At 43.0% G+C, this 25,233-nt stretch overlaps 1 protein-coding gene across 3 annotated transcripts in view; it reads left to right on the top strand.

Moving 5' to 3' along the window:
* The first annotated feature begins 506 nt into the window (after nucleotides 1–506).
* Nucleotides 507–25,233, top strand: part of ADGRF5 (adhesion G protein-coupled receptor F5) — a 69,315-nt gene continuing 44,588 nt past the window's right edge. For all 3 annotated transcript variants that reach the window (XM_038751043.1, XM_038751041.1, XM_038751042.1), the window contains exons 1-3: nucleotides 507–869; nucleotides 15,486–15,614; nucleotides 20,139–20,205. In XM_038751043.1, coding sequence (XP_038606971.1) covers nucleotides 861–869; nucleotides 15,486–15,614; nucleotides 20,139–20,205 — 205 coding nt within the window. In that variant the 5' untranslated portion in view covers nucleotides 507–860. The remainder of the gene's footprint in view (nucleotides 870–15,485; nucleotides 15,615–20,138; nucleotides 20,206–25,233) is intronic.

Here is a 25,233-nt window from a genome sequence, read left to right as displayed (position 1 = left end):
TATATTATAATAATAATATACACATATATATACAAATATAAAATATATATATATATATATTTGAAGAGAGAGAGAGAGCTTACTATGTACAGAGAGCTATACTAAGCGCTTGGGAGAGTACAATAGAACAATATACCAGTGACATTCCCTACCCTCCACGATCTGTTTAGGTGGAGACTGCCTGAATGCAGGGGATTGGACACAGTGACTTGTGAAGGGCCCTCCCTGCCCCACAGTGACTTGTGAAGGGCCCTCCCTGCCCTGAGGTTTTTCTACTCTTTCATTCAGTAGACCTCCAGGGCGGCTAGAATCAACACTCTGATCTGAGAGCCTGGGCAGCTTGCCAGCTGCGCTCGGATTGATGTTCAGTTGTTTTTCCCCAAAGTCTGAGCTTCATTCCATTGGTTCCAACCGGCCTACCTGCAGCAGCACTGGAGTTCTCCTCAGGCCCCCGCTGGGGGAGATTTTCCACAGGCGTTTATTTGTCGAAAGGAAAGATACGTAGTGAGGGCCATCAGCAGAATGAGTCTCGCCTCTCTACGGGGTGGTTTGCTGACAAGGGGAAGCTGAAGGATTTCCTATAGGCAGGAGAAGAATAGCCCAGCCCGTTTGGTGAAGGAGATATCTGGGAACTGCTTTTCAGTCTCCAGAAGATCTCACTGGTCTCGGTCGGCGGCCGGCCCCAGATCTCCTCAGTTTCCTCGGGCTCGGGCCAACCTGACGACCCAGATAGAACAATCTAGCCACAGCAGTGACATTTGTCCTGCTCTGGGCCAACTCCCCCAGGAGGGATTTTCTTTGAAATGGCACCGAGTGGAAAACAGGACGTTTAACATCGACTGTTGCTGGGGCAGCTCCAGATGGGTAAAGTGAGTTTTCTTTTCTTTTTTTTTCCCTCAATTATTGTCTCTCTGACTTCTTTCCTACTGCGTATAGCATCCTTGAAGGAACTTAACATGTCTGAGAGACCTAGAAAAGTCTTTCATCTTCATTAGACTGGACTCCATTTTGCCAGCTGTACTTCTTAGGTTGAGAGGAGAGATCACTACAGGGCAAATGCAAATAGCATATGTGTTGGGGGATGGGATTATTCCTCTAAGGAGTTTTCTTTTCCAGAGCTAGTGAATGAAAAATGACTATTGTTTGTGCCCACTTTGGCTTTCAAGTGGTGATGAAAACCATTTTGGATATGTGACAGTCGACAGCTCAGATTTCTACATGAATTTGTCCTTCACCCTATGTTCTAGGGGATAGGAAGTGGTAGAAGACTGTGGGTATGTTTGCAGAAGTTGAAAGACCATGGAGAATATTTTGCAGTCCAGGTTGCGATCATATAGTTCAAAGCATGAGGTTTGGCATTAAAAGTGCATCAGTTCCTTCATGGAAGGGTGATTTGCCTGAAGAAAGACCCTAAAGGAGATGGCAGCAGCTGGGAGTGAGAAAGAGAAAGAGTAGTGAAGTGGCTGTGGATTAAGAAGTCTTTGCTGAATCACTTTAATTTACTAGCTGCCTTGAGTCTTCCTTCCCTTCTAGTGTAATTAATTTTTTGTAGTGGAAATGGGTAGAACTTTCTTCATTCATTTGGTTGGAAAAAGTTTTTTTATAAAACGTTGTAATTTACAACTCACACACATGTCTTTGAAGCCATTTCACTAATGAGTAGGGTGGAGGAAAAATCACTGCAACCATGGCTCTTTTCTTGTTCACCTGGGGGTCCAAGAGTCAAAATCCAAAACTGAGGGGGTCCCAGGTTGTCTTAATGTTTTGCAGAGTGTAGTTTCTCTTGGTTTCTCAAGGGTACCTCCCAGTTGCCTCTTTTTCCTTCCCCACTTCCTTTCCCTGTTGGATATTGGCTCAGAACTCTTATACTTAGCTAGGAAAGAAGTGCTTCCTTGGCATTCTTCACTCTATCAGCCTTTATGTTGAGAAAAGAGTATTTCTAAGGTTTGAAGAAACTTTAGTCACATCACAGAAAAGTAGTGTGGTTTAATGAATAGAGCAAGAATGTGGGAGTCAGAAGGACCTGGGTTCTAATCCCGGCTCCGCTACGCATCTGTTGTGTGATCTTGGGCAAGTCAGTTAATATCTCTGGGCCTCAGTTACCTCACCTATAAAACAGGGATTAAGAGTGTGAGCCCCATGTGCGATGGGGACCTTTTCCAACCCGATTTGCTTGTATCCACCCAAGCACTTAATACAGTGCTGGCACAACAGTAAGCACTTAACATATACCATAATTATTATTATGTAATAATAGGACAGGGACTATGTCCAACCCAATTTGCTTCCATCTATCCCAGCGCTTAGAACAGTGAGTGCTTGGCGCATAGTAAGTGCTTAACAAATACATAATTGTTATTTTTTATTATTATCATTATCACACTTGCCAACTTCAAGGGTTCCTCCCAAAAGTGAGACCTAGTTTAACCAAACTGTTGAATGTGTCCTTCTGATAGCCCTGACTGTAGGGTGGGGATAGGAGAGAAGCTAGGTAGGTTCAGAGCAGGCCTTCAGGGGCTTACTCTCCTTTTTCAGATGCAAAATGGCGGTGGAGCTTCGGCTAGAGATATAAGGCAGAGGTAACAGCCTCTCTCCCTTTGGCTTCTCTAGATTACTGATGCTGAAGCATTAGGTTGATGCATTTACACTAATGTTCTCCCAACCAGGAATTCCACTGTTCATGCAAAAATCTCCTATCCTTGCACTTTAGCAAAAGCATTATTATTAAGCCAACAACATGCTAGAACTTGCCCTGTGCACGCGGAGCCATTTGTTTTACATGTCTGGCCATTTGCAACCTTGAATTAGCATAGGACTGATCATGTACCATTTCAAAACCTCTTTAACCCACACTCCTTTTCGATCAATTTTGTTGCAGAGCAACCTTACGTAAATGATGCAGTGTGATTGATCAATCTTATTCATTGAGTGGATACTCTGGGCAGATCCCTGTACTAAGTATGTGGGAGCGTACAATATGACAGATACATTCCCTGCCATCCATGAGCTTACAGTCTAGAGGGGGAGACAGATATTGATATAGGTAAATCAATTAAGGATGTGTACATAAGTGTTGGGGGGCTGAGGCTGTGAGGGGGGGAGGAGTGAATAAAGGGAGCAAATCAAGGTGATAAAAGAGTGGGAGAAGAGGAAAGGGGGGCTTAGGGAAGGCCTATTGGAGGACACATGCCTTTCACTAAGGCTTTGAAAGTGGGGAGAGTAATTGCCTGACAAATGTGACAGGTGAATATGCCAAGCACATTTTTAACTGCATGGTTGGATACTGCTGAAAGCCAGTTTGGTGATAGTCCATATATGTGATACTCATGATAATCCATATATGTGGTTCTCCATGAAAAAAGACTTTCATTTTTCATCATATTTCAGAAATTCTCTGTGAAAGTAGAGCATTTGGACTGTCTTGCGAAGGTACCCTCGAGTCTATAGCACAAGAGATGAAGAAATCTACCTTTGCTAATTCCTGAATATAGGTTGTTGATCTCTAACCGTTCAGGCCTTGGCAGATTAGGGAGAGATGGGAGAAAGCTTGGGGGAAAAGGTTTGACACAGCTCAATGCAAACTCTCCTGGTGAGGGTGCATCCCACCCTGACCCCAGTGTTAACGATATCCAGCTGTGCCTGACCGGAGTTTCGGAATTGCAAGACACAGTTCTAGTATAGTGCTAAGTGCAATGCACACTGTAAGAGCTCAATAAATAGGACTGAATGAATTGAGTGAGTTAAGTCTCTGTGTTTCTGTGCTAATCGGTCACCTCAAGCCTTTGGAGGGCTAAGATGGGTGTTACTGTTTCACTTTTCTTTCCTGATGTCTCTTGCAGGGTTCAGTGCTTAAAGCACATTTGGCCCTCACTTCTGGGAAACAGACTATGGCATCATCCCACACTCAGAGTCAGATACGTAACTCTCTTTAAACAGAGTTTAGCAGCATGTGCAATGGATAGAGCACGGGTTTGGGAGTCAGAAGGAAATGGGTTCTAATCCCGGCTCTGCCACTTGTCTGCTGTGTGACCTTGGGCAAATCACTTAACATCTCTGGGCCTCAGTTACCTTATCTGTAGAATGGGGATAGAGATCATGAGCCCCATATAGGACAGTGACTGTGCCGAACCCGATTTGCTTGTGTCCACCCCAGCACTTAGTACAGTGCCTGGCACATAGTAAGCACTTAACAAATACCATTTTAAAAAATACCATAATTATTACTATTAAATAACAGCCTCACATATCCAGTGATGTAAAGAGGTAGAAAAGTGTCTCTGATCACAATGGTAAACAGCAACCACAGTAACATAGTGGAGAACATCTTTTAGTACACATCCATTTATCCTATGATGCAAAAGTTGCATTAATGATATTATTAATTGTAGTATTTGTTCAGTTCTTATTAGGGGCCAAGCACTGTGCTAAGGGCTATGGTGATGAGATAAGCAAGTCAGTCACAATCCTTATCCCTCATGGAACTCACAGTCTAAGGGGGAGGGAGGACAGGTATTTAATCCCCATTTTACAGATGTGGAAACTGAGGCACAGAGAGTGCTAAGTGACTTGCCCAAGGTCACACAGAAGAGAAGTGGTGAAGCAGGAATTAGAACCAAGTCCTCTGACTCCCAGATTCATGCTTTTTCCACTAGGTCATGCTATGTTCTTGTTAGGGAACATATACTGTAGTACTCACGTGTTCAGGTGTCAACCACACATGCATATGCATGACCATATAATATTATTGTAATCTTATTATAGTAGTAGTATTTATTATGTCATTACTGTGTGCAGAACACTGTACTACGGGCTGGGAGAAAATACCCAGGTGGGAATTAAACACAGTCTGTGTTTATCATGGAGCTTGCATACATCTACCCTGAACGATGTCATTCACAGACACACAGCTATCTCTTCCTATGTTCAATCTACTTTTGTCAATTTGTGGACTGTGTTCTTCCAGAACAGATTTGTGCTGTGAGATGGAAGTTCCCCCAAACTTCTGCTGTATTATATCCAAAATGAAAATGAATAGTAATAACATATCAAGGTGGAGTGAAACAAGGACACATAGAATGCATGGAGACATTTTCTCATCGTCACTGAATTATAGCTCACTCAGTAAGAAGAGCAGTGCTATTTTTCAAGTGCATTTCAGGGAAGCCCTTTGGCTCGATATTCTATACAGATTTGAACAAAGTTGTAGATAAAATGTTCTAGGTAAACAGGATATGATAAGGGGATGCCACATGATTTCTAGGTCATAAATTTAAGCTGTCAGGCTTGCCTTTGACATCTTTGTTCCCCAAGCCCTGATGTAAAATAATTCAAGGTCCTCTGACTTCCTGGCCTGTGCTCTTTCCATTAGGCTATCCTGCTGTTCCTTCTCCTCTTTCTTCCCTTCCTCCTTCCTCTCCTCCCGGCCACCCACCCCCCCTACCCGCCCCACCTCCTTCGCCTCCATCAGTCAATCCCTAGTGTGCTGAGCACTGTACTAAGGTCTTGGGAGAGTCCACTATGACAGAGAAGGAACAAATGATGCCTGCCCACAAGATCTGACAGGCTAGAAGGGGAGATGCAAAATAAATGAATTATAGATTGATATGTATGTAAATGTTGTGGGGTACTCCTTCCTCCTCCTCTTCTTCCTCGTCATATAATAACAATAATTGTGGTACTTATTAAGTGCTTACAATGCCAGGCATTCTTCTAAGTGCTGGGGTAGACACAAGTTAATCAGGCTGGACACAGTCATTATCCCACGTATGGCTCACACCCTTAATCCCCATTTTATAGATGAGGTAACTGAGGGCCAGAGAAATGAAGTGACTTGCCCAAGGTCACACAGCAGACCCTTATCTTCCTCCTCCTCCTTTTCCGTTCTCCAGAGACATCATCAGGAATCAAAAATAGAGTTTTAAAGTGTGGGGGGAAGCCCTGAAAGTTGAGACCACTAAATCTAGGTGACACTACAATGAGAGAGATATATTGCAGACATTGTTTTGGGAGGAGTGTGGAGAAGGGAGTTGCACCAAAGACTATATTAATATCTGGAGATTGGAGAGATAAGAGTAGTGTGAGAAACATGAAAGCCTGTTTTTGTACCGATGGGAATCTCTCCCTTAAAGGTTAAAGTTCCCCAGTGAATTGTGGCAAGGAAAGAAAAAAAAAAAAAGGTTATCAAACCAAACACATGGTCAATCTGTTTTGGAAAAGTTGATCCCATTGTGTACAAACAAGCATTCCCCATAATCTGATGTCAGGCGACACAGTGTCGGAATGAACTGAGTTTAAAGGGAAAATAAAGTGGAACCAAAGGCAAATTTAAATTAGTGTTGGGTCTGATGTTTGCTTTGGTCATGGATGTACGTTGGCCTCTGTGGGCCCTGTGGCTGAAATATGAGTGTTATTTCATTAATGCAATTAATGAGGGTAAATATTTTCAACTAGAACAAATTGTTGTACTTCTTCCTTAAAGCCGCAGCTGATGGAGAAGGCTGGGGTTGTGTGTGTCCCAAAAGAGCCAAAGTGAGATCTGCAGCCACAAATGCAGCATACACAACAGCCACCTGCTACTTACTAACCTCACATTAAAATGTGCAAAGACTGACAAAATGTCACCCTTGTCATGTCTAATTGGACCCATCCTCCATACCAATGAGCAGAAGCTGTGAAGTTGTGGAGTCAAATTAAACCTTCTGGAGATCTGCAAAATATTTAATGCCATGAAAGAGTCAAAGGGGATAGTGACCAAGGCCACTCCTGCTAAAAACTACTGCATTCTACCGGGATGAGGGCCAAGGTGAAAGAGCAACGGAATAATCAATTTCATTTAATTGTGGTATTTGTTAAGTGTTTATGATGTGCCGAGCACTGGGGTAGATTCTACGTTATCAGTCCAGACACAGTCCCTGTCCCATTTTACAGTCAAAGAAACTGAGGCTCAGAGAAGTTAAATGACTTTCTCATCGTCACATAATAACGTAAATGACAGAACAGGGATTAGAACCCAGGTCCTCTGATTCCCAGGCCTGTGTTCTTTTCACTAGGCCAAGCTGCTTCTCTTAGCTCACTTCCCTGGGATTAAGTATTCAAGTCCTGCATCCACATTATGAGTAATTCCTAGATTTCTATGGAACTCCAGTGAGAAAGCGCATCAGGTAGTGATTTGAATCTGTAAATCTATAACTACCTTACAGTGGTGGGTTTAGTGCTTGGGGGTGTGATCAAAAAGCCTGATTTTGCGCGCACACACTCTCTCTCTCTCTCTCTCGCTCTCTCTCTCTCTCTCTCTCTCTCTCTTTTCTCTCCCTCTCTCTCTCTCCGATTCTAGGTGTTACTTGCTGTTCACCAATTGCTTAATACAGTGTCTGGATCCCTAATCAATCCCATTACTACTATCAATCATTGGTATTCATTGAGCACTTACTGTGTACAGCACACTGTACTAAGAGCTTGGGAAGATACAATAGAGCTGGTGGATGTGATCCCTACTCAAAGGAAGTTTAGAGTATACAGGGAGAGACAGACATTAAAATAAAGGAGAGCCTGGGTAAATTGTAGAGTATAAGGATATGAATATAGGGCTATGAGGCTGAGGCAAGTATCAGTGCTTGATGGGTGCTCAACTCAGAGCCCTTCTGATTCTTCTCCCAGTTTGACCCTGGAAAAATAACCTTTCCTTCTAGGGTGGCTTCATACCAAATCAGTCTGTAACCTATTCTTTCAAAGCATTCCCATTATGAGGCATCACTTGAAGGAACTGATCAATCAGTGGGATTTATTAACACACTGTGTGCAGAGCACTGTATAATTCATTCATTCATTTAATCATATTTATTGAGCACTTAGTGCATGCAGAGCACTGTACTAAGCACTTGGGAAGTACAAATCGGCAACATAAAGAGATGGTCCCTACCCAACAACAGGCTCCCAGTTTAGAAGATAATGATGGTATTTGTTAAGCACTTACTATGTGCTAAGCACTGTTTTATGCACTGGGGTAGATACAAGGTAATCAGGTTGTCCCACACGGGGCTCAAAGACTTAATCCCATTTTACAGATGAGGTAACTAGGCACAGAGGAGTTAAATGACTTGCCCAAAGTCACACAGCTGATGAGTGGCAGAGCCTGTAGGAAACACTTGGGAGAGTATAAGACAGCAGAGTTGGTAGGCATGTTCCATGCTTACAAGAAGTCTAGAGAGAATCCGTAGATATGTCCTTACCACGCTTCTTCTGCCCACCCTGTATATCATCAAGTATTCTCCAAGGTGCAGAGACCATGGCAGCAATGTTGCAGTAATAATAGGGTTGTCCTTGGATTTGAAGATGACCCTGCCAATGGCTAGGTCACACCCACGGCTGGGGGAGTCTTTAAAGAGACTGTCCTTTGTGTGCTTAAACACTTTTTCCATGAAAATGTAGTAGTCACCCACTCTCTGAATGAACATTGACTTACTAAGAACTAAACTACCCTAATTTTCATTGCAGAATTACAGGATGGGGCCAGAGGGGGATTTGTGGAAGTAATCTCGTCAATATGTGGTCAAAATGTGAAGAAATCCCAACCCCCAGAGCTAAAATAGCTCATAAAAATGGTCCTCATCCCTAGTCTCGATTATCATCCACGAAAGCAATTCCCCCACCTCCATGCATGAGCTATCCGGGTTTTCTTTCCAAATAAGCAGCAGTGTGGCCTAGTAGAAAGAGCATGGGCCTGGGAGTCAGAGGACCTGGGATTTAATCCCAGCTGTGTGACCTTGGGTAAGTCACTTCACTTCTCTGTGCCTCAATTACCTCACCTGTAAAACGAGGGTTAAGACTGTGAGATCCCTAGCCTGGCACAGAGCAAGTGCAAAGCAAATATTTGAAAATATGTAGTCCGAAAACTTTTTCTTTTGGTCTTATGTAATTCCATTCTGTGGCCATTTAATCATTCAGTATATTCTCTGGCTGCTCTACATAGCACTCCATGACCAATCCAACTCTCCAAATTTACCCAGGGTGCTTTTTTACTTTCAAAACAATGTCTTAGAATGAGGATATAAGACCTGACTGAGACATAGTTTCATTTCGTTTCCTTTTTCTAAGCCAAGGAATGGGACGTGCGTGCGAGCTAGTGACTCTTTTTTAACCCGGACTTCTTTGGTGTCAGTCAAGAAAGATTTCAGGATGTGAAGGAACTTTTCCTTCCAGTTGGGTGATCCCCGGGGACCCCAGAGAACAATGGCCTTCATCAATCCTCTTGTTTAGAATGGAGAATCGGTGGTGGGGATATGAATTACTCCAGCCGGTAAAGTGAGTTTCAGATGTCCCGCTCTTTCTATCGTTAATTCCATGTTTGCACTATCATATTCTTGACAGGAATTGCACAAGATTCAGGAGTTCTGTGTTCTCAGGTTCTCAAGCTCTCTGGCTTTGACCTGGAAGGACTAGAAATAAAATCCGTGGAAATGGCAGTGCTACCATTTCCCTGGCCCTACCTAATCAATCAGTCCATCAATGGTATTTATTGAGCACTTGCTGTCAGCAGAGTACTGATCTAAGCATTTGGGAGGGTACAGTGCAACAGAGTTGGTTGACACATTCCCTGCCCACAGGAGACTTATAGCATAGAAGCAGGGAAGGGAAGCAGCATGGCATAGTAGATAGATCATGGGCCTGGGAATCACGAGGTCGTGGGTTCTAAACCCAGTTCCTCCTTTTGTCCACTGTGTGACCTTGGGCAAGTCACTTAACTTCTCTGGGCCTCAGTTGTCTCATCTGTGAAATGGTTATTGAGACTGTGAGCTCCAGGTGGGACAGGGATTTGTCCAGCCCGATTTGCTTTTTTCCACCCCACTTCTCAGTACAGTGCCTGGCTCATAGTAAGCACTTAACCAATGTTATTATTATTATTATTATTATTATTATTATTATTATTATTATTAGGGAGGAGTTTACAGTCTAGACTCCATAGTCTAGAGGTACAGTTACTCCCACCACCTTTCCTGCCATTTGGATCCAACTGGCCTGAATTAAGAGGATGGTATTGGCAATAGAACTTCACGTTCCCCCTCTTCAATTAATTGATCAATCAATCAATGGTATTTATTGATCACTTTCTGTGTGCAGAGAACTGTACTCAGTGCTTGGGAGAGTACAATACCACAGATTCAGACATGTTCACTGCCCATTACAGGTGTGTAGTCTACAAAGGTCACCCTCTAGACTCTGGAAGTCACCCAATAGGCAAGCAGTGGAAGGGATGAGAACCCAGGTTCTTTGACACCCAAGCCCATGCTCTTTCCACTAGGCAAATGATAATAATGTTATTTGTTAAGAGTTTATTATGTGCCAATCACTGTTCTAAGTATTGGGGTAGAGACAAGTTGAACAGGTTGGACACAGTCCCTGTCCCATGTGGGACTCACACTCTTAATCCCCATTTTACAGATGAGGTAACTGAGGCCCAGAGAAGTTAAATGGCTTACCTGAGGTAACACAGCAGACACGTGGCAGATCTGGTATTAAAACCCGGGTCCTTCTGACTCCCAAACCCGTGCTCTATCCACTAAGCCACACTGCTTCACCTAGTTCTTGCAGCTGATCCACAGAAGATTCCTGCTGACAGAACTAGAATAAATTCAATCCTTTTGTTTGGGGGCAAATGAAATAGTTCCATAGAATGAAGATCCTCTTAATCAGTGATGTTTATTGAATGTGGATGCGCAGAGCACTGTACTAAGTGATTGGGAGAGTACAATACAGTAGAACTAGTAGACACATTCCCTGTCCCCAAGGAACTCTGTCTCAAAGGAACAAAGCACATCTTGAATTAGAGTATAATAATAATAATGATGGCATTTATTAAGCGCTCACTATATGCAAAGCACTGTTCTAAGCGCTGGCACTGTTCTAAACACTGGAGTATATTATTAGTGCCAGTCCACTTCTTGACCTCTTATTCTGCATTGATGGACTTCACAACTTTATAGATGTGCAACAGCTTGCTAGGAGAAGCAGAGGGCATAGTGGATAGAGCACAGGCCTGGGAGTCAGGAGGTCATGGGTTCTAATCCCGGCTCTGCCACTTGTCTGCTTTGTCACCTGAGGCAGGTCACTTCACTTCTCTGTGCCTCAGTTACCTCATCTGTACAATGGGGATGGAGACTGTGATCCTCACGTGGGACAGGGACTGTGTCCTACTCAATTTGCTGGTATTCACCTCACCCGTACTAAGGTACAGGGCCCGGCACATAGTAAGTGCTTAACAAATACCTTAATAATAATTATTATTATTGATCAATCAATCAATCAATAAATCCTATTTATTGAGCACTTGCTGTGCGCGGGGCTCTGTACTAAGGGCTTGGGAGAGTACAATGTAACAGAGTTGGTAGATATGTTCTGTGCCCACAATAAGCGCTTAGTACAGTGCTCTGCACACAGTAAGTGCTCAATAAATACAATTGAATGAATGAACAAACTGGATATCTTGAGCTTAATAAATGTTTCTTGAGTGACACAGGTTAAATAAGTAAAATTAAAAGTTAAAGAAGTCTACTTGTGCACGGAAGACCAGTTAAGCAGTTACGTTAACATACTCTTACCCACCATCCCATTTCAGCACCAGTAAAGTTGCACTTTGATAGCAGGTTTTGCTCAAGACTGTGGGATTATGTGTACCAACTTCATTGTAGTGTACACTCCCAAGCCCTTAGTACGGCACTCTGCATGTGGTAAGTCAAATAAATACTATTAATTGATTGATCTGATTATAATGTAGGTCTTTAGGATGATGATTATTTTGGTGGGTCATCTCTCTTGCACATACCCAACTAATCAGACTAGCAGTTTACAGGCAAAGCAGCGCTCTCCTCGGAATTACCTCTCAAAGAGAGCATTCAGTAGAGTGTTTTGCAAATGCTAGGCACTGCTCAGTACCCTGCTCAGCACAGTGCTCAATAAACACTGTTGATGGTATTGATGACGATTCATCTTAATTTCTCTCTCCTTCCGCCTTGATCTTCATAAGCCTTCATCTGTTCCCAGGGAAACAAGGCTGGGGATACAGGCTGGAAGTAGAGGGTGGAAGGGGGGAAGGGCTAAGGGAATGCAGGATTTGAAGACAAAGGATACTTCTGGAAATTTGAAGACATACTACACTATGCCATCCACAACCACACTATGAAATTGTCTGACAATGCCTTGGGATTTTCCTTGGCCATTGGAAATTTTATCTGACCCCAGCTGACAATTCATGTCAATCAGGCCTCTTACATGGGATAAAATTATACATTTTTTTTGAGCTTTAAAATCATGCGAATAGTCTGCAAATGAGGAATCTGGCTGTTTTCTAGATGGGTCTATGGCATCGTAACTCAAATGTCACAGGGTGAGAGTTTTCTCCTAGCTTGACCTGGGTTTGGGTTGTTGTTTCTAAGGTGGAGGAGGTTTTCCAGGATGGTTTCATGGTGGCAGTCTCCCAGCAAACAAATATCACACAGTTTGCAGGGTAAATATGCCTTTCATTGTTAGGTGTTTCAAACACTAGTTATGCTCTTCACTGTCAAAATGAGGCGAGTGCATATAATACTTATTCTGGCTAATTCAACCTCCGACAGCAGTATGCCATTTATCGTTGTGGGCGGGGAATGTGTCTGTTATACTGTTACATTGTACCCTCCCAAATGCTTAGTCAATTGTATTTATTGAGCTCTTACTGTGTGCAGAGCAATGTACTACGAACTTGGGAGAGTACAATGTAACAATATAGCAGACACATTCCCTGCCCATAATGAGATTAGCGTCTAGAGGCCTGGAAGCTCTTCGTACAGGGCTCTGCACACAGTAAGTGCTCAATATGTAAGATTGATTTATTGATTGATTTTTTTTCCCATTCTCTCCTAACTTCCAAGAGGAGAAACTAAGGCAGAAGGCAGTAACTTGCTTGAGGGCAGCAGAAGATTTCTAGTGATGCTGAAGTTAACAGATGTTTACTCCTATGAGAAGAGCCTCTTAGGTCAGACTGTCAGCCTCCCGTGGGTCAGGGACTGTATCTAACCTGCTTGTATCTCCCCCAGAGCTGAGCACGGTGCTTGGCACATAGTAAGCACTTTAGTAAATACCACAATTATTATAACGGGAAATAGAAGAATGCCTCCCACCTGTAGGAGAAATGCAGGTCAACCTGCTTTCAGGGCTTAATTTGTGTCTCAGCTTTGGAGACCTTGGGCAAAAATCTGGGCTCCTTCTGGGGCAGACCTAAGGGCCTGTTTTCAGGATAGAGTAGCCATTTATCTGATTTTGTACCACACAGTCTCACTTTCAGTTGATCTGTAATCCATCCTGATCCTTCTACAGTGCTTGGCACATGGTAGATATTTAACAGTTGACATAATTATGTATTATTACTGTACAGTGCCCTGAGCAAGGTAAACATTCGATAAATACCAAGCCCACTGAGGGAAGGGAATGTGTCCATTTATTGTTATTTTGTACTCTCCAAGTGCTTAGTACAGTGCTTGGCACACAGTAGACTCTCAAATATTCATTCATTCAATCTCATTTATTGAGTGCTTACTGTGTGCAGAGCACTGTAATAAGTGCTTGGGAGAGTACAATGTAAGAATAAAATGATTGAATAAATATCATTGATTCATAATCTATATCCTATCTTGTGGATATGGTCCCAGATATCTTTATGCCCTTCCTCTTCCTCTGCCTTGACTCCTGCTATGGAATTCTGTGGGCCAGAAATAGTGTCCATGTTCCCAGGGGAGTCAGTGAGAAGATATACAGGCTCTGGAGTGAGTCAGGGCCTTGGGAGAAATGGTCAGAGTCCTGACAGACTTTTGCAAAATGGTGTGTATGTGTATGATGTTGTGGTGTTACTCCACCTGCCTGGCATAAGGCATGTTTATGTCATATGAACCTGGGCAGCCAGTCTCAAAGATCACCTTGCTTGGATGCCTTATTCCCTGTGTTAGGTGGCCAGTTATTGCTGTTGAGGGATTGATAGTGGACATCCCAGGTTTCAATAGGCTGGCCCCGCCTCCGGTTGCGATATTGAAGCAGACACTTCCATGTCTGTCTTTTTAACTCTCAGCAGGACTCTCAGACAATGTGCCAAACTTCACACTGACCTTAGAAGGAAACGTAAAAACCCTGGAATGAGTGAGAGAATCAGGGATCTTCCTGAAGGAACATTCTAGGATCGTGCAAAATTTTCATGCTTCTGGAAAACGGCCCCTGTGAGATCATCACATTACACATTGCCTTATATGGTGTATGGGAATGTTGTCATTGGCCACTTGATTCCAGGCTTAGTACAGTGCTCTGCACACAGTAAGCACTCAAAAAATACCATTCATTGATTGATATCAAATGCAACCTATAATGGAGGATACACTTAATAGTGGATCTCTAAATAGTTTCCTTTCTTGGCCCTAATTATCTGTGGTTACTAAGTCCTAAGGTCATTACTTTGCATCAGAAGTAGGGTTTAGGTGAGATTTAGAAGGAGCTCTGATTCCTGGAAAGATATAGCACAAATTTCTAATTTGAAGAAAGTGAAAATGTCGAACTCAAGGAAATCTGGACCAGAATGGAGGAAGCATAGCAACCCAAAGAAATGATCCATGTGAAGGTCATTTGAGAGCAAACACCCGGTGAAACATGGAGCAAGCAGTGAACAAGTCTGTGCTTTATGGGGATGGGGTGTGTATAAAGTCCTCTCTGATGATAGATGGGAATTTCTTTGTTATAGTTGGCAATGCACCATGAGACATAATCATATGTCCTGGATTAGTCACTTTCCTGGATATTTATTGGCTTCCCAGGAAATTCAAGCAGCATGGAAGTAGCATGGCCAAATGGAAAACGTCTGGGCCTGGGAATCAGAGGACCTTGGTTCTAATCCTGGCTCTGTGAATTGCTTTCTGTGTGACCTTGGGCAAGTCATTTAACTTCTCTGTGCCTCAATTTCCTCAACTGAATAATGGGGATTAAATCCTACTCCGTCCTACTTAGATTGGGTGCCCCATGTGGAATAGGGGCTGCGTCCAACTTGATTAAGTTGTGTCTACCCCAGGGCTTAGAACTGTGCTTGGCACAGAGTATGTGTTTCACAAGTACCTTAACAATAACAAATATAGCCATCCTGGACACCCCTATTTGACCTTCCTTCACTCAGCTGAAGGGGTCAGTTAATAACATGCCATAGGGCAAAATTCACCACCCTGTCATGGAATTTTTGAAATATTCTTAAGGGGCTGTGCCTCAAGTTGAAAATCTCTGCCCTGCTGTTCAAACTAGATGCTTGAGAAACAGTTTACTGTCACTACTCCTGAGAGTGACACAAAGTGTGGGAGTGAGTTGACTTGTGGATAAATCTCTTCTTTTCTACCTCGATAAGGTTCTTTTTCATTGTTGAAGTTTGTCCACCACAAAGTTTACCCCAAATATTGTCATATCTCTAAATCGCTGAATTTCCATTTCAGATCCCACATCACCAGCCAGAAGAAATGAAGTCTCTGGAGAGAACAGTTTTATTCTTTCTGTTCCTCATGGTGACTAAATCTTCCCAAACTGCCCTGAACTTGAATTTAAAGCCCATTGTCCATTCTCTGGTGAGTAAGAATTCTTCCATTATTTTCTTCTGTTGCAGCTTATTTCCTTGGGTTTCCAGGGACATAACGTATTTAAAACATCTTGAATAGTGCTTTCAAAATCACTAACATAATTCAGTTGTTTGTTAATGGTATTTGTTGAGTGCTGACTATGTAGATGAGGGAACTGAGACACAGAGAAGTAAAGTGACTTGCCCAAGCTCACGCAGCAGACAAATGGCAGAACAGGCATAGGAACCCAGGTCCTTTTGACATCCAGGCCTGAGCTCTATCCACTAGGCAATGCTGCTCCTGAGAAAATAATTGAATGAATTATCTTTGGAGCTCCCTTGTGCCTTAAACTCTCTGGGAGTGCTTAACATGCTCCTCTTTTATTCCACTAAGAGAACATTCATTTCTTCATCATCATCATCATCATATCATCAATGTTCTTCATTGAGTGCTTACTGTGTGCAAAGCACTGTACTAAATGCTTGGAAGAGTACACTGTAACAATGGTGCCTGACACATAGTGGCTGCTTAATAAATACCACTAAAAAAAAAAAGCTCACCTCCTTCCCAAGGTCAAGTGGGGAGTTTGAGTTCAAGTGGTTTGAGCAGTGGATTTGAGTAGTAGTGGTGAGCTCAAGTAGATTTGAGAACTGCTAACTCCCCTTCTCCAGGAGAAGATATTTCCTCTCCCTTCCTCTTTCACTGTGAGACTTTGTCCAATCCTGTTCTCTTTCATCTAATCAATCAACCAATCAGTAGTATTTATTGAGTGTTTACACTGTGCAGGGCACTGTACTAAGCATTTGAAAGAGTACAATCAAGTAAGTCTTTTAGTCTAATGTTGATGTTAATGTAGAGCTTGGCCCATCACAAGTCAATTATCAATCAATGGTATTAACTGAGCACTTATGTGCAGAGCACTGTACTAAGTGCTTGGGAGAGTAGAATACATAAGAATTAGCAGACATGTACCCTGCCCATAATGAATTTACAGTTTAAAGAGACTTCTGAGTAAGTACCCTTCTTAGTTTTGAGAAAGGAAGTGACAAAATAACAAATTTCTCGGGGGAATCCAAGGACTCAAGGATGCAGACTGACTGAGCGAATGCACACCTGTCCAGTTACCACCTGAATCATTCATCATTCATTCATTCAATCGTATTTATTTAGCACGTACTGTGTGCAGAGAACTGTACTAAGCGCTTGGAAAGTACAATTCAGCAATGAAGAGATACAATCCCTGCCCACACCGGGCTTACAGTCTACAGCAAGACTGTGTCCAACCCAATTATCTTGTATCTGCCCCAGCCCTTAGTACAGTGCCTGGCACATAGTAAGTACTTAACAAATATTATTATTATTATGAGCACCACAGTGCTCTGCACACAGTAAGCGCTCAATAAATACGATTGAATGAATGAGCTGATTCCCCTGGAAGTCAGACTGCATCTTCAGAAAAATATCTCTCCATTCTCATTTGCTCTGTACCAAAGTTAAATCACCTAAGACATGAGGCATTTTCCACACATTTTTTCCCCGTTTTCCCCCCTAAAACAATTTGTGGCAGTCCTAATGTCCCCTAGGTGGGACACTTCCTGGAATTGAAGACCCAACTAATTAGCCATTATCAGGAAATCCCCTTCCCGCACTAACCATTGTGGTGTAGATAACCATCTCCTTAAATATAGATGCAACATGTGATGGGAAACCCAAAGTTGAGGCTGTACTTTGTCATCGGAAATAAATATACAGAACATTGTAAGCTTGTAAGCTGGGATTGTGACTCCTTGTACATTCTGCTTGGCCCCTAGCATACTACTGGAAATCTCCTTTGGGTATAAGAGGCAAGAGTCATAGTTTGGGTCTCTGAAGCTAATGTAGGCACATGTGTGCCTTTCTGCAAGGTGAAACTGCCCATGTTAGTGGATAGAACATGGGCCTAAGACTAAGGATCTAGATTCTAATCCTGGCTTTGCCACTTGTCTCCTGTGTGACCTTGGGCAAGTCACTTGACTTCTCTGTGCCTCATTTACCACACCTGTAAAGTGGGGATTAAGCCTGTGAGCCCCATGTGGGACAGGGACTGTGCTCAACTTGATTATCCTCTATCTACCCCAGCACTTAGAACAGTGCTTGATGTATAGTAAGAGCTTAACAAATACCATTATTATTATTAGTTATCATCCCTTTTGAAGCATCCCCATCTTTTCTAGGTCATGCCAAGGCAACACTTAAAGTCTTTTAGATTATCATCTTGGCAGGGAGCGTGTCTGCTTATTCTGTTGTACTCTCCCAGGTGCTTAGTACAGTGCTCTGCCCGTAGTAAGTGCTTAATAAAACCACTGATGGATTGACGCTGCCCATCATAGTCCAGGTTGATGGGTCATCGTCCAACCAGGAAGCAACAGAGGCTCAAGAGCTGTGTTCTAGGGACCAAGCTTAGGCTAGAAGGACCCTACCTGTCCCTCTTGTGTCACAGGTGAAATGAACTTCCCTCTCCTTTCTTTCATTTCTTCTCTCCTCCCCTCATCCCTCCACGGTCCAACTGCTTGTGCCTGGACAGAGCAGCCCTGTTTTGAGGGGTCCTCTCTCAATGTGAGACCTGAGGTGGAGAAGGTTCAGGGGAGCAGGCAGAGTCAGGGAGAGAGGGAGCATGGTTCAGTGGAAGGAGCATGGGCTTTGGAGTCAGAGGTCATGGGTTCAAATCCCAGCTCTGCCAACTGTCAGCTGTGTGACGTTGGGCAACTCCCTTAACTCCTCTGGGCCTCAGTTCCCTGATCTGTAAAATGGGGATTAAGACTGTGAGCCTCCCATGGGACAACCTGATCACCTTGTAACCTCCCCAGCACTTAGAACAGTGCTTTGCACATAGTAAGCACTTAGTAAATGCCATTATTATTATTATTATTCTGCTGAGGTGCTGCCTACACTACTACCCTTAGTGGACTCCTCCTCAAGTAGATTTGAAATGCAGTAGGGCCTTGTGGATAGAGCATGGGTCTGGGAGGCAGAAAGACCTGGGTTCTAATCCTGACTCCACCATTTGTTTGCTGTGTGACCTCGGGCAAGTCACTTCACTTCTCTGTGCTTTGGTTACCTCATCTGTAAAATGGGGATTAAGACTGTGAGCCCTGTGTGGGGATTAAGACTGTGAGCCCTGTGTGGGAAATAGACTGTGTCCAGTCTGATTAACTTGTGTTTACCCCAGTGCTGGGCACATAGTACTTAACAAATACCATAACGTACACACAAACGCACACACACACACACACATACACACACACACACACTCACACGTTTAGTGAGTTAGATAAATTGGTTGAATTCAATGGTTCAACCACAGATCTGAGAGCATGCTTGCAGTTTTGGCTAAGTGATGCCAGATAAACATCTGGACAACTAAGAGAATGCCATAAGGGGAAGGGTCTAGAGGGAGCCTTCCTCCCCTCCCGACTCCATCCTCTAGGCTGCAAACTCGTTGTGGGCAGGGAATGTGTCTACCAATTCTTGTTTGTACTCTCCCAAGTGATTAGTCCCCTGCTCTGCACATAGTAAGCACTCAATAAATACCACTGGTTGATTGACTGATCCTGCGGGAGATATCCTTGTGGTTCCTTCCCAGATTTGAAGGGAGAATTTAGACTGTAAACTGATCGTGGGCAGGAAACATGTCGATTAACTCTGTTGTACTGCACTATCCCAAATGCTTAGTACAGTACTCTGCACACAGTAGGGGCTGAATAAATACCATTGATGATAAGGATGAGCATCATGATATTGAAAGCAAAGAGAGGCAGTGTGGTCTAATGGAAAGTGCATGAGAATGGCTTCAGGAGACCTAATAAAAATAGTCACTGTGGTATATTTTAGATGCTTACTATGTGCCAAGTACTGAATTAAGTCCTGGGGTAGATACAAGATAATCACAACAGACACAGTCTTTGCCCCACCATGGTCTCACAGTTTAAGGGGAGGGAGAACACATACTGAACCCCCATTTTGTAGATGAGGAAACTGAGGTATAGAGGGATTCAGTGACTTGCCCAAGATCACACAGAGGGCAAATGGAAGAACTGGAATTAGAAACTGGGCCTTCTGATGCTGAGGGCTCTTTCCACTAAGTTACCTTGTCCCAGTTCAGCCACTGGTCTGCTGGGTGATCTTGTGCTTGATGCTCTGAGCCTCAGTTTCCTCATATGTGAAATGGGACTAAGATCGATTGTGAGTCCTGTGTGGGAAAGGGACTGTGTCTCATCTGATCCTGCTCTTTTAAAGAACCCCTCATCAATCAGTCAATCAACGGAATTTGAGTGCTTACTGTGTGCAGAGCACTGTTCTAAGCCGGGGGAGAATACAATACAGTGGACAAAATCCCCAACCTCAAGAAGCTTACAGTCTACTAGGGAAGATCATCATCTCTTTCATCCTCATCATATTCACCATATGAGTGAGAAAGTAGGAAGGGCATAGCATAAAGAAATTTCACAAAGCTGGTCCCCTTAGTGGTTTCTTAGTTTATTCTTCCTCTTCCAGCTTCCCCAGGAACATGGACAAACAGCGGAGACCTACTGGAAAGAAGCATTAAGGCAGAAACGAGATGGTATGTTAACTTCCCCACTGAGAAAAATTTCCCTTCCCTAGGGAAATCAAGAGCTGGTGTTGCCCTGAGCCCGGCGTGTTTTTGTTTTGTTTTGTTTTTGTTTTGTTTTTAATGGTATTTAAGTGCTTACTATGTGCCTGGAACTGTAATAAGCGCTGGGGTAGATACAAGCCAGTCAGTTTGTATCCATGTCCTAGGTGGGGCTCACAGTCGTAATCCCCATTTTACAGATGAGGTAACTGAGGACCAGAGAAAAGTGACTTACCCAAGGTCACAAGGCAGATAAGTGGCAGAGCTGGGGTTAGAAACCAGGTCCTTCTGACTGCCAGCCCCATGCTCTATCCACTAGACCACACTGCTTCTCATTGTGTTCACTCTTTTCTGCTTGTAAATTTGGCTCTTTAAGTATCCTCCTTAGAGTTATCAGGCCACTGAGATTCTAGCTAATTGAGTTGCAGTTGTGGACTATGTTTAGTGTACAATCTGGGAGAAGTAGCTTTGGCAGAGAGACAAAGTCACACACAGTTATCATGTCCTGTGGTGACAAGTCAAGTTCTGACTAATGTTCTTACTCCATGTTGCTCAGTGACCTGAGACTAATAATAGTAATAATTGTAGCATTTATTAAGCACTTACTATGTACCAGGCACTGTACTAAACCTTGGGGTTGATACAAGCTAATCAGGTTGGACCCAGTCCCAATCTTAATCCTCATTTTCCAGGTGAGGTAACAGGTCCAGAGAAGTTAAGTGAATTGTCCACGGTCACACAGGAGAGATGTAGCGGAGCTGGGATTAGAACCCAGATCCTTCTGACAAGTGTTGGTCATGCCTTCCCCCGGATTATTTTTTTTGGACATTTGCCATCCCATGACAGGAACAGGATAGGAGATGTACCGGCTTTGGTAGTTGAAAACATCTTTGCCTTTGGAATGACAATATTTGAAAATAAGTTCCTGCTTCCAGTTTCTGCCAAGTTTTCCTTGAGTTCAGCATCCTTGCTTCCTCTGCATCTCTAGATGACCTTCCAGCTGGGGAAGTAATGTTGACCTCAACTTCCTGCCCCTGGGGTTGATGATCGATGACAATTTGAGGTGTTAGCCCTAAGAGAGGAATCAGTTTCTTTGACTCCAGATGTAAGATTCAAGAATTTTTCAGGCCATGTATGGATCTAGGGGAGGGAAGCTGTTAATATAATGTATAACCTCTAACTTTTCCACCTGCTGCCTGAGGAAGTGTTTGGTATTTTTAGGGGGTTTTACAATGTTCTGAGAGGCAGAGAAACTTAGAGCCTTGTCCCGTAGGGGGAAATTGAGGCAGCAAGTGGGCAAATGACCCCAGGATATTGTCCCAGGAAAGAGTAGAGGTTTGGGAAATGGTAACCGCTACCCAGTCTCTTCTTACCCAGCCCAAACCTTTTGGGAATGGTAAGATCACAAGAGTAGGCTCCATTAGACTGTAAGCTCCTTGAGGGTAAGGACCGTGTATACCAACTGTATTCAATTAACCAATCATTGGTATTTATTGAATGCTTACTGCATGCAGAGCACTGTTCTAAGTGCTTGGGAGAGTACAATACAACAGAATTAGACATGTTACGTGTCCATAATGAGTTTACGGTCTAGAAGGACTATATTGTACTCTCCCAAATGGCTTGTACAGTGCTCTGCACAAAGTAAGCACTCAATAAATACTGCCGATTGATTTATGGGTGAATGGTTAATATATAATGTTTTGCGGTATGCAGAAATCTTTGGGAGAGAAATAGGAAAGGTGAGCAGATCAGACAGGTGTGATAGCTATTTCAGAAGCAGCTGCTTTCCCTCTAGACTATAAGCTTGTTGTGGGCAGGGAACACATCTACCAACTCTGTTATATTGTACTCTCCCAAGTGCTTAGTACAGCACTCTGAACAAAGTAAATGTTTAATAAATTTGGTGGATTGAGGCAGAGAGGACAGCAAGGAGGTTGATGATCAAGGCTGGATAGAATAAGTGCTTGGATAAATGTGGTAGCAGTTTGGATGAAGAGGAAAGGGCAGATGTTAGTGATGCTGTGATAACTGAACCAACAATTTGGTGACCAATTAAATATGTGGGTTGAATAATAATAATAATAATAATAATAATGGCATTTGTTAAGTGCTTAGTATGTGCAAGGCACTGTTCTATGCACTGGGGAGGATACAAGGTGATCAGGTTGTTCCATGGGGGCTCACAGTCTTAATCTCTATTTTACAGATGAGGTAACTAAGGCACAGATAAGTTAAGTGACGTCCCCAAAGTCACACAGCTGACAATTGGCAGAGCCAGGATTTGAACCCATGACCTCTGGCTCCCAAGCCCGTGCTCTTTCCACTGAGCCATGCTGCTTCTCTGCCAGAGATGAGTCTAGGATAATGCCAAAGTTATGGGCTTGAGAAACAGCAAGGAAGGTGGTGTTGTCTACAGTGATGGGACAGTCAGGGTTTGGGTGAGAAGAGAAGGAGTTCTCTTTTGGACATGAAGTTTGAGGTGTCAGTAGGGCATCTAGGTAGCTATGTCCTGAGGCAGGAGGAAATGTAAGACTGCAGAGGAGGAGAAAGATGTAGATGTATATTTGACAACCATCTGCTTAAAGTTGGTAGTTGAAAGCATGGAAGTAAATGAGTTCTTCAATGGATAGGGTGTAGATGGGGAATTGAAGAAGACCCAGAACTGAGTTAGGAGGTGGGAGGCAGAGGAGGAGCCTGCGAAAGAGACTGAGAAGGAGCCACCAGAGAGATAGGAGGAGAACCAGGAGAGGACAGTGAATGGTGTCGAAATTCAAAAAGCTGCGTGGCTCAGTGGAAAGAGCAAAGGCTTTGGAGTCAGAGGTCGTGGGTTCAAATCCAGGCTCTGCCAATTGTCAGCTGTGTGACTTTGGGCAAGTCACTTAACTTCTCTGTGCCTCAGTTACCTCATCTGTAAAATGGGGATTAAGACTGTGAGCCCCCGCCCCCTTGGGACAACCTGATCATCTTGTAACTTCCCCAGCGCTTAGAACAGTGCTTTGCACATAGTAAATGCTTAATAAATGCCATTATTATTATAATATAAATTACATGAATTAAACAAAAGGTTCATAAAGATATAAGTGATATCTTCTGAATGGCATATAACTTCAGGGGTGAAAAAGCATTATAAAATCTACTCACAAAAACCAAACACAAGAGAACCCACTAAGCAACACTGTTCTTGTTTAACATCTGAGCTCCATACATTCCCAAGTACTTGAACTTTACCTGCCCTGAAAAAATGTGGGAGAACTGAGGCCATTGCTTTTAATACAAATGCCTATAGTGCAGCATCATTTCCACAGTTATTAGTCCAATGTGGCTTTGAGTCGTGAGCCTTTGAACAATCAATTTTTCTCCTCCACTTCAAAGAAAGTGCCACCTACAAATAAGATCTGCCCAAAGGAAAAAAAAAGACTGGAATCTTCTAACCTGATCTGAATCCCTCTATGCCAGGTTAGAATATTCCCCAAATTCAAACCATGGCAAGTTCATTTCCAGTCACAAGACCCTTTGGCCAATTCAAAACCAGTTTCTTTTTAGAAATCTGGCATCCCTGAGTTATTGGAGTATTTTTTTCCCTTTATTTGTGGGGCAAGAAATGGGATTACATTGTTTTTGAGGTTAAAAATCTTTGTTTATGGCGAAAGTCAGGAAACAGAAGAAAACCACAGCCTGGAATCTCCCTATCACTGTGGTTCCACGAGGTGCTGGTTGATTCCCACCCTTCCTGCCTACTTTCCCTATTTTTAAAATATTAGGGAAACCGCTCTGGTGTGTAACTCAGGATTGTCTGTGTGGAATGAGGAGTGGCAATTTTTCCCTCTTCAAGTACCGTTTAACTTTTGTATGTTACTATTTTTTTGAAACATATATTTTACTTTCTTTTCATGGTTATTTATAGTCTATTACTATTGTTTGTGGGGTCTGTACTTCCCCACTTAGACTGTGAACCTCTTATGGTCTACGCCCTGTATGTCAATTGATTTTCTCATATTTAGTCCAGCATTTAGTTCAGGGCATTTGTCCTTTGTAAGTATTTAATATATTTAGTAGGAGGTAAAGTAAACTGTGAACCCCATGTGGGATAGATAAACTCGTGTCTACCTCAGCACTTAGAACAGTGTGTGACACATAGTAATCACTTAACAAATATGGTAAAAAATATGAAAAGTGGTAATACCGATGTTAATAATAATGTGGACTCTTATTTTTGTAATTAGATGGGTGGTATTCCAATATCTGCTATTTTTATTACCCATTCTTGGCCTAGATCTGTGTTTGGGGTGCTCTTCTGTAGACAAGTGGCTCCTCTACTTTCCCAAAGTAAGACTCAAGACCGATGGATGGATTATGGCTTTGCTTCCTTAGTGGCAGACATCTGCCCATGTCATCCCTCTGACAAACTTGACTTCTGACAATTTTTTTTAATGGTATCTGTTAAGTGCTTACTATGTGCTAGGCACTGTTGTAGGCTCTGGGGTAAAACAAGGTAATCAGGTTGGACACAGTCCATGTCCCACATAGGGTTCACAGTCTTCATCCTCATTTTTTACAGATGAGGGTACTGAGGCACAGAGAAGTTATGTGACTTGTCTAAGGTCACACAGCAGACAAGTGGCAGAGCCAAGACGAAGACCCAGGTCCTTCTGACTCCCAGGCCCTTGCTTAATAATAATAATAATAGTATTTGTTAAGGGCTAACTATGTGCCAGGCTCTGTACTAAGTGCTAGGGTGGGTACACATGGTGCTCACAGTTTCAATCTCCGTTTTGCAGCAGAGGTAACTGAGGTCCAGAAAGTGAAATGACTTGCCCTGCTTCATCCATTAGGCTCATGATCTATCCACTAGGCCAACCCTTCTTCCCATCAGATCTCAAAATGGTTGCAACAGAATGCTCTGCCATGGTGGGAGGAAGGCCATCAGACCTGGCCTAAAGTCAAAACTTCCCTTATTGCCCCCTGCCAAAAGCCAATGTGGACTTCATCTCTTCT

The sequence above is a fragment of the Tachyglossus aculeatus genome, chromosome 9 (assembly GCF_015852505.1).
Source record: "Tachyglossus aculeatus isolate mTacAcu1 chromosome 9, mTacAcu1.pri, whole genome shotgun sequence".
NCBI lineage: Eukaryota > Metazoa > Chordata > Mammalia > Monotremata > Tachyglossidae > Tachyglossus > Tachyglossus aculeatus.
This window is presented reverse-complemented; position numbering and strand designations above follow the sequence as displayed.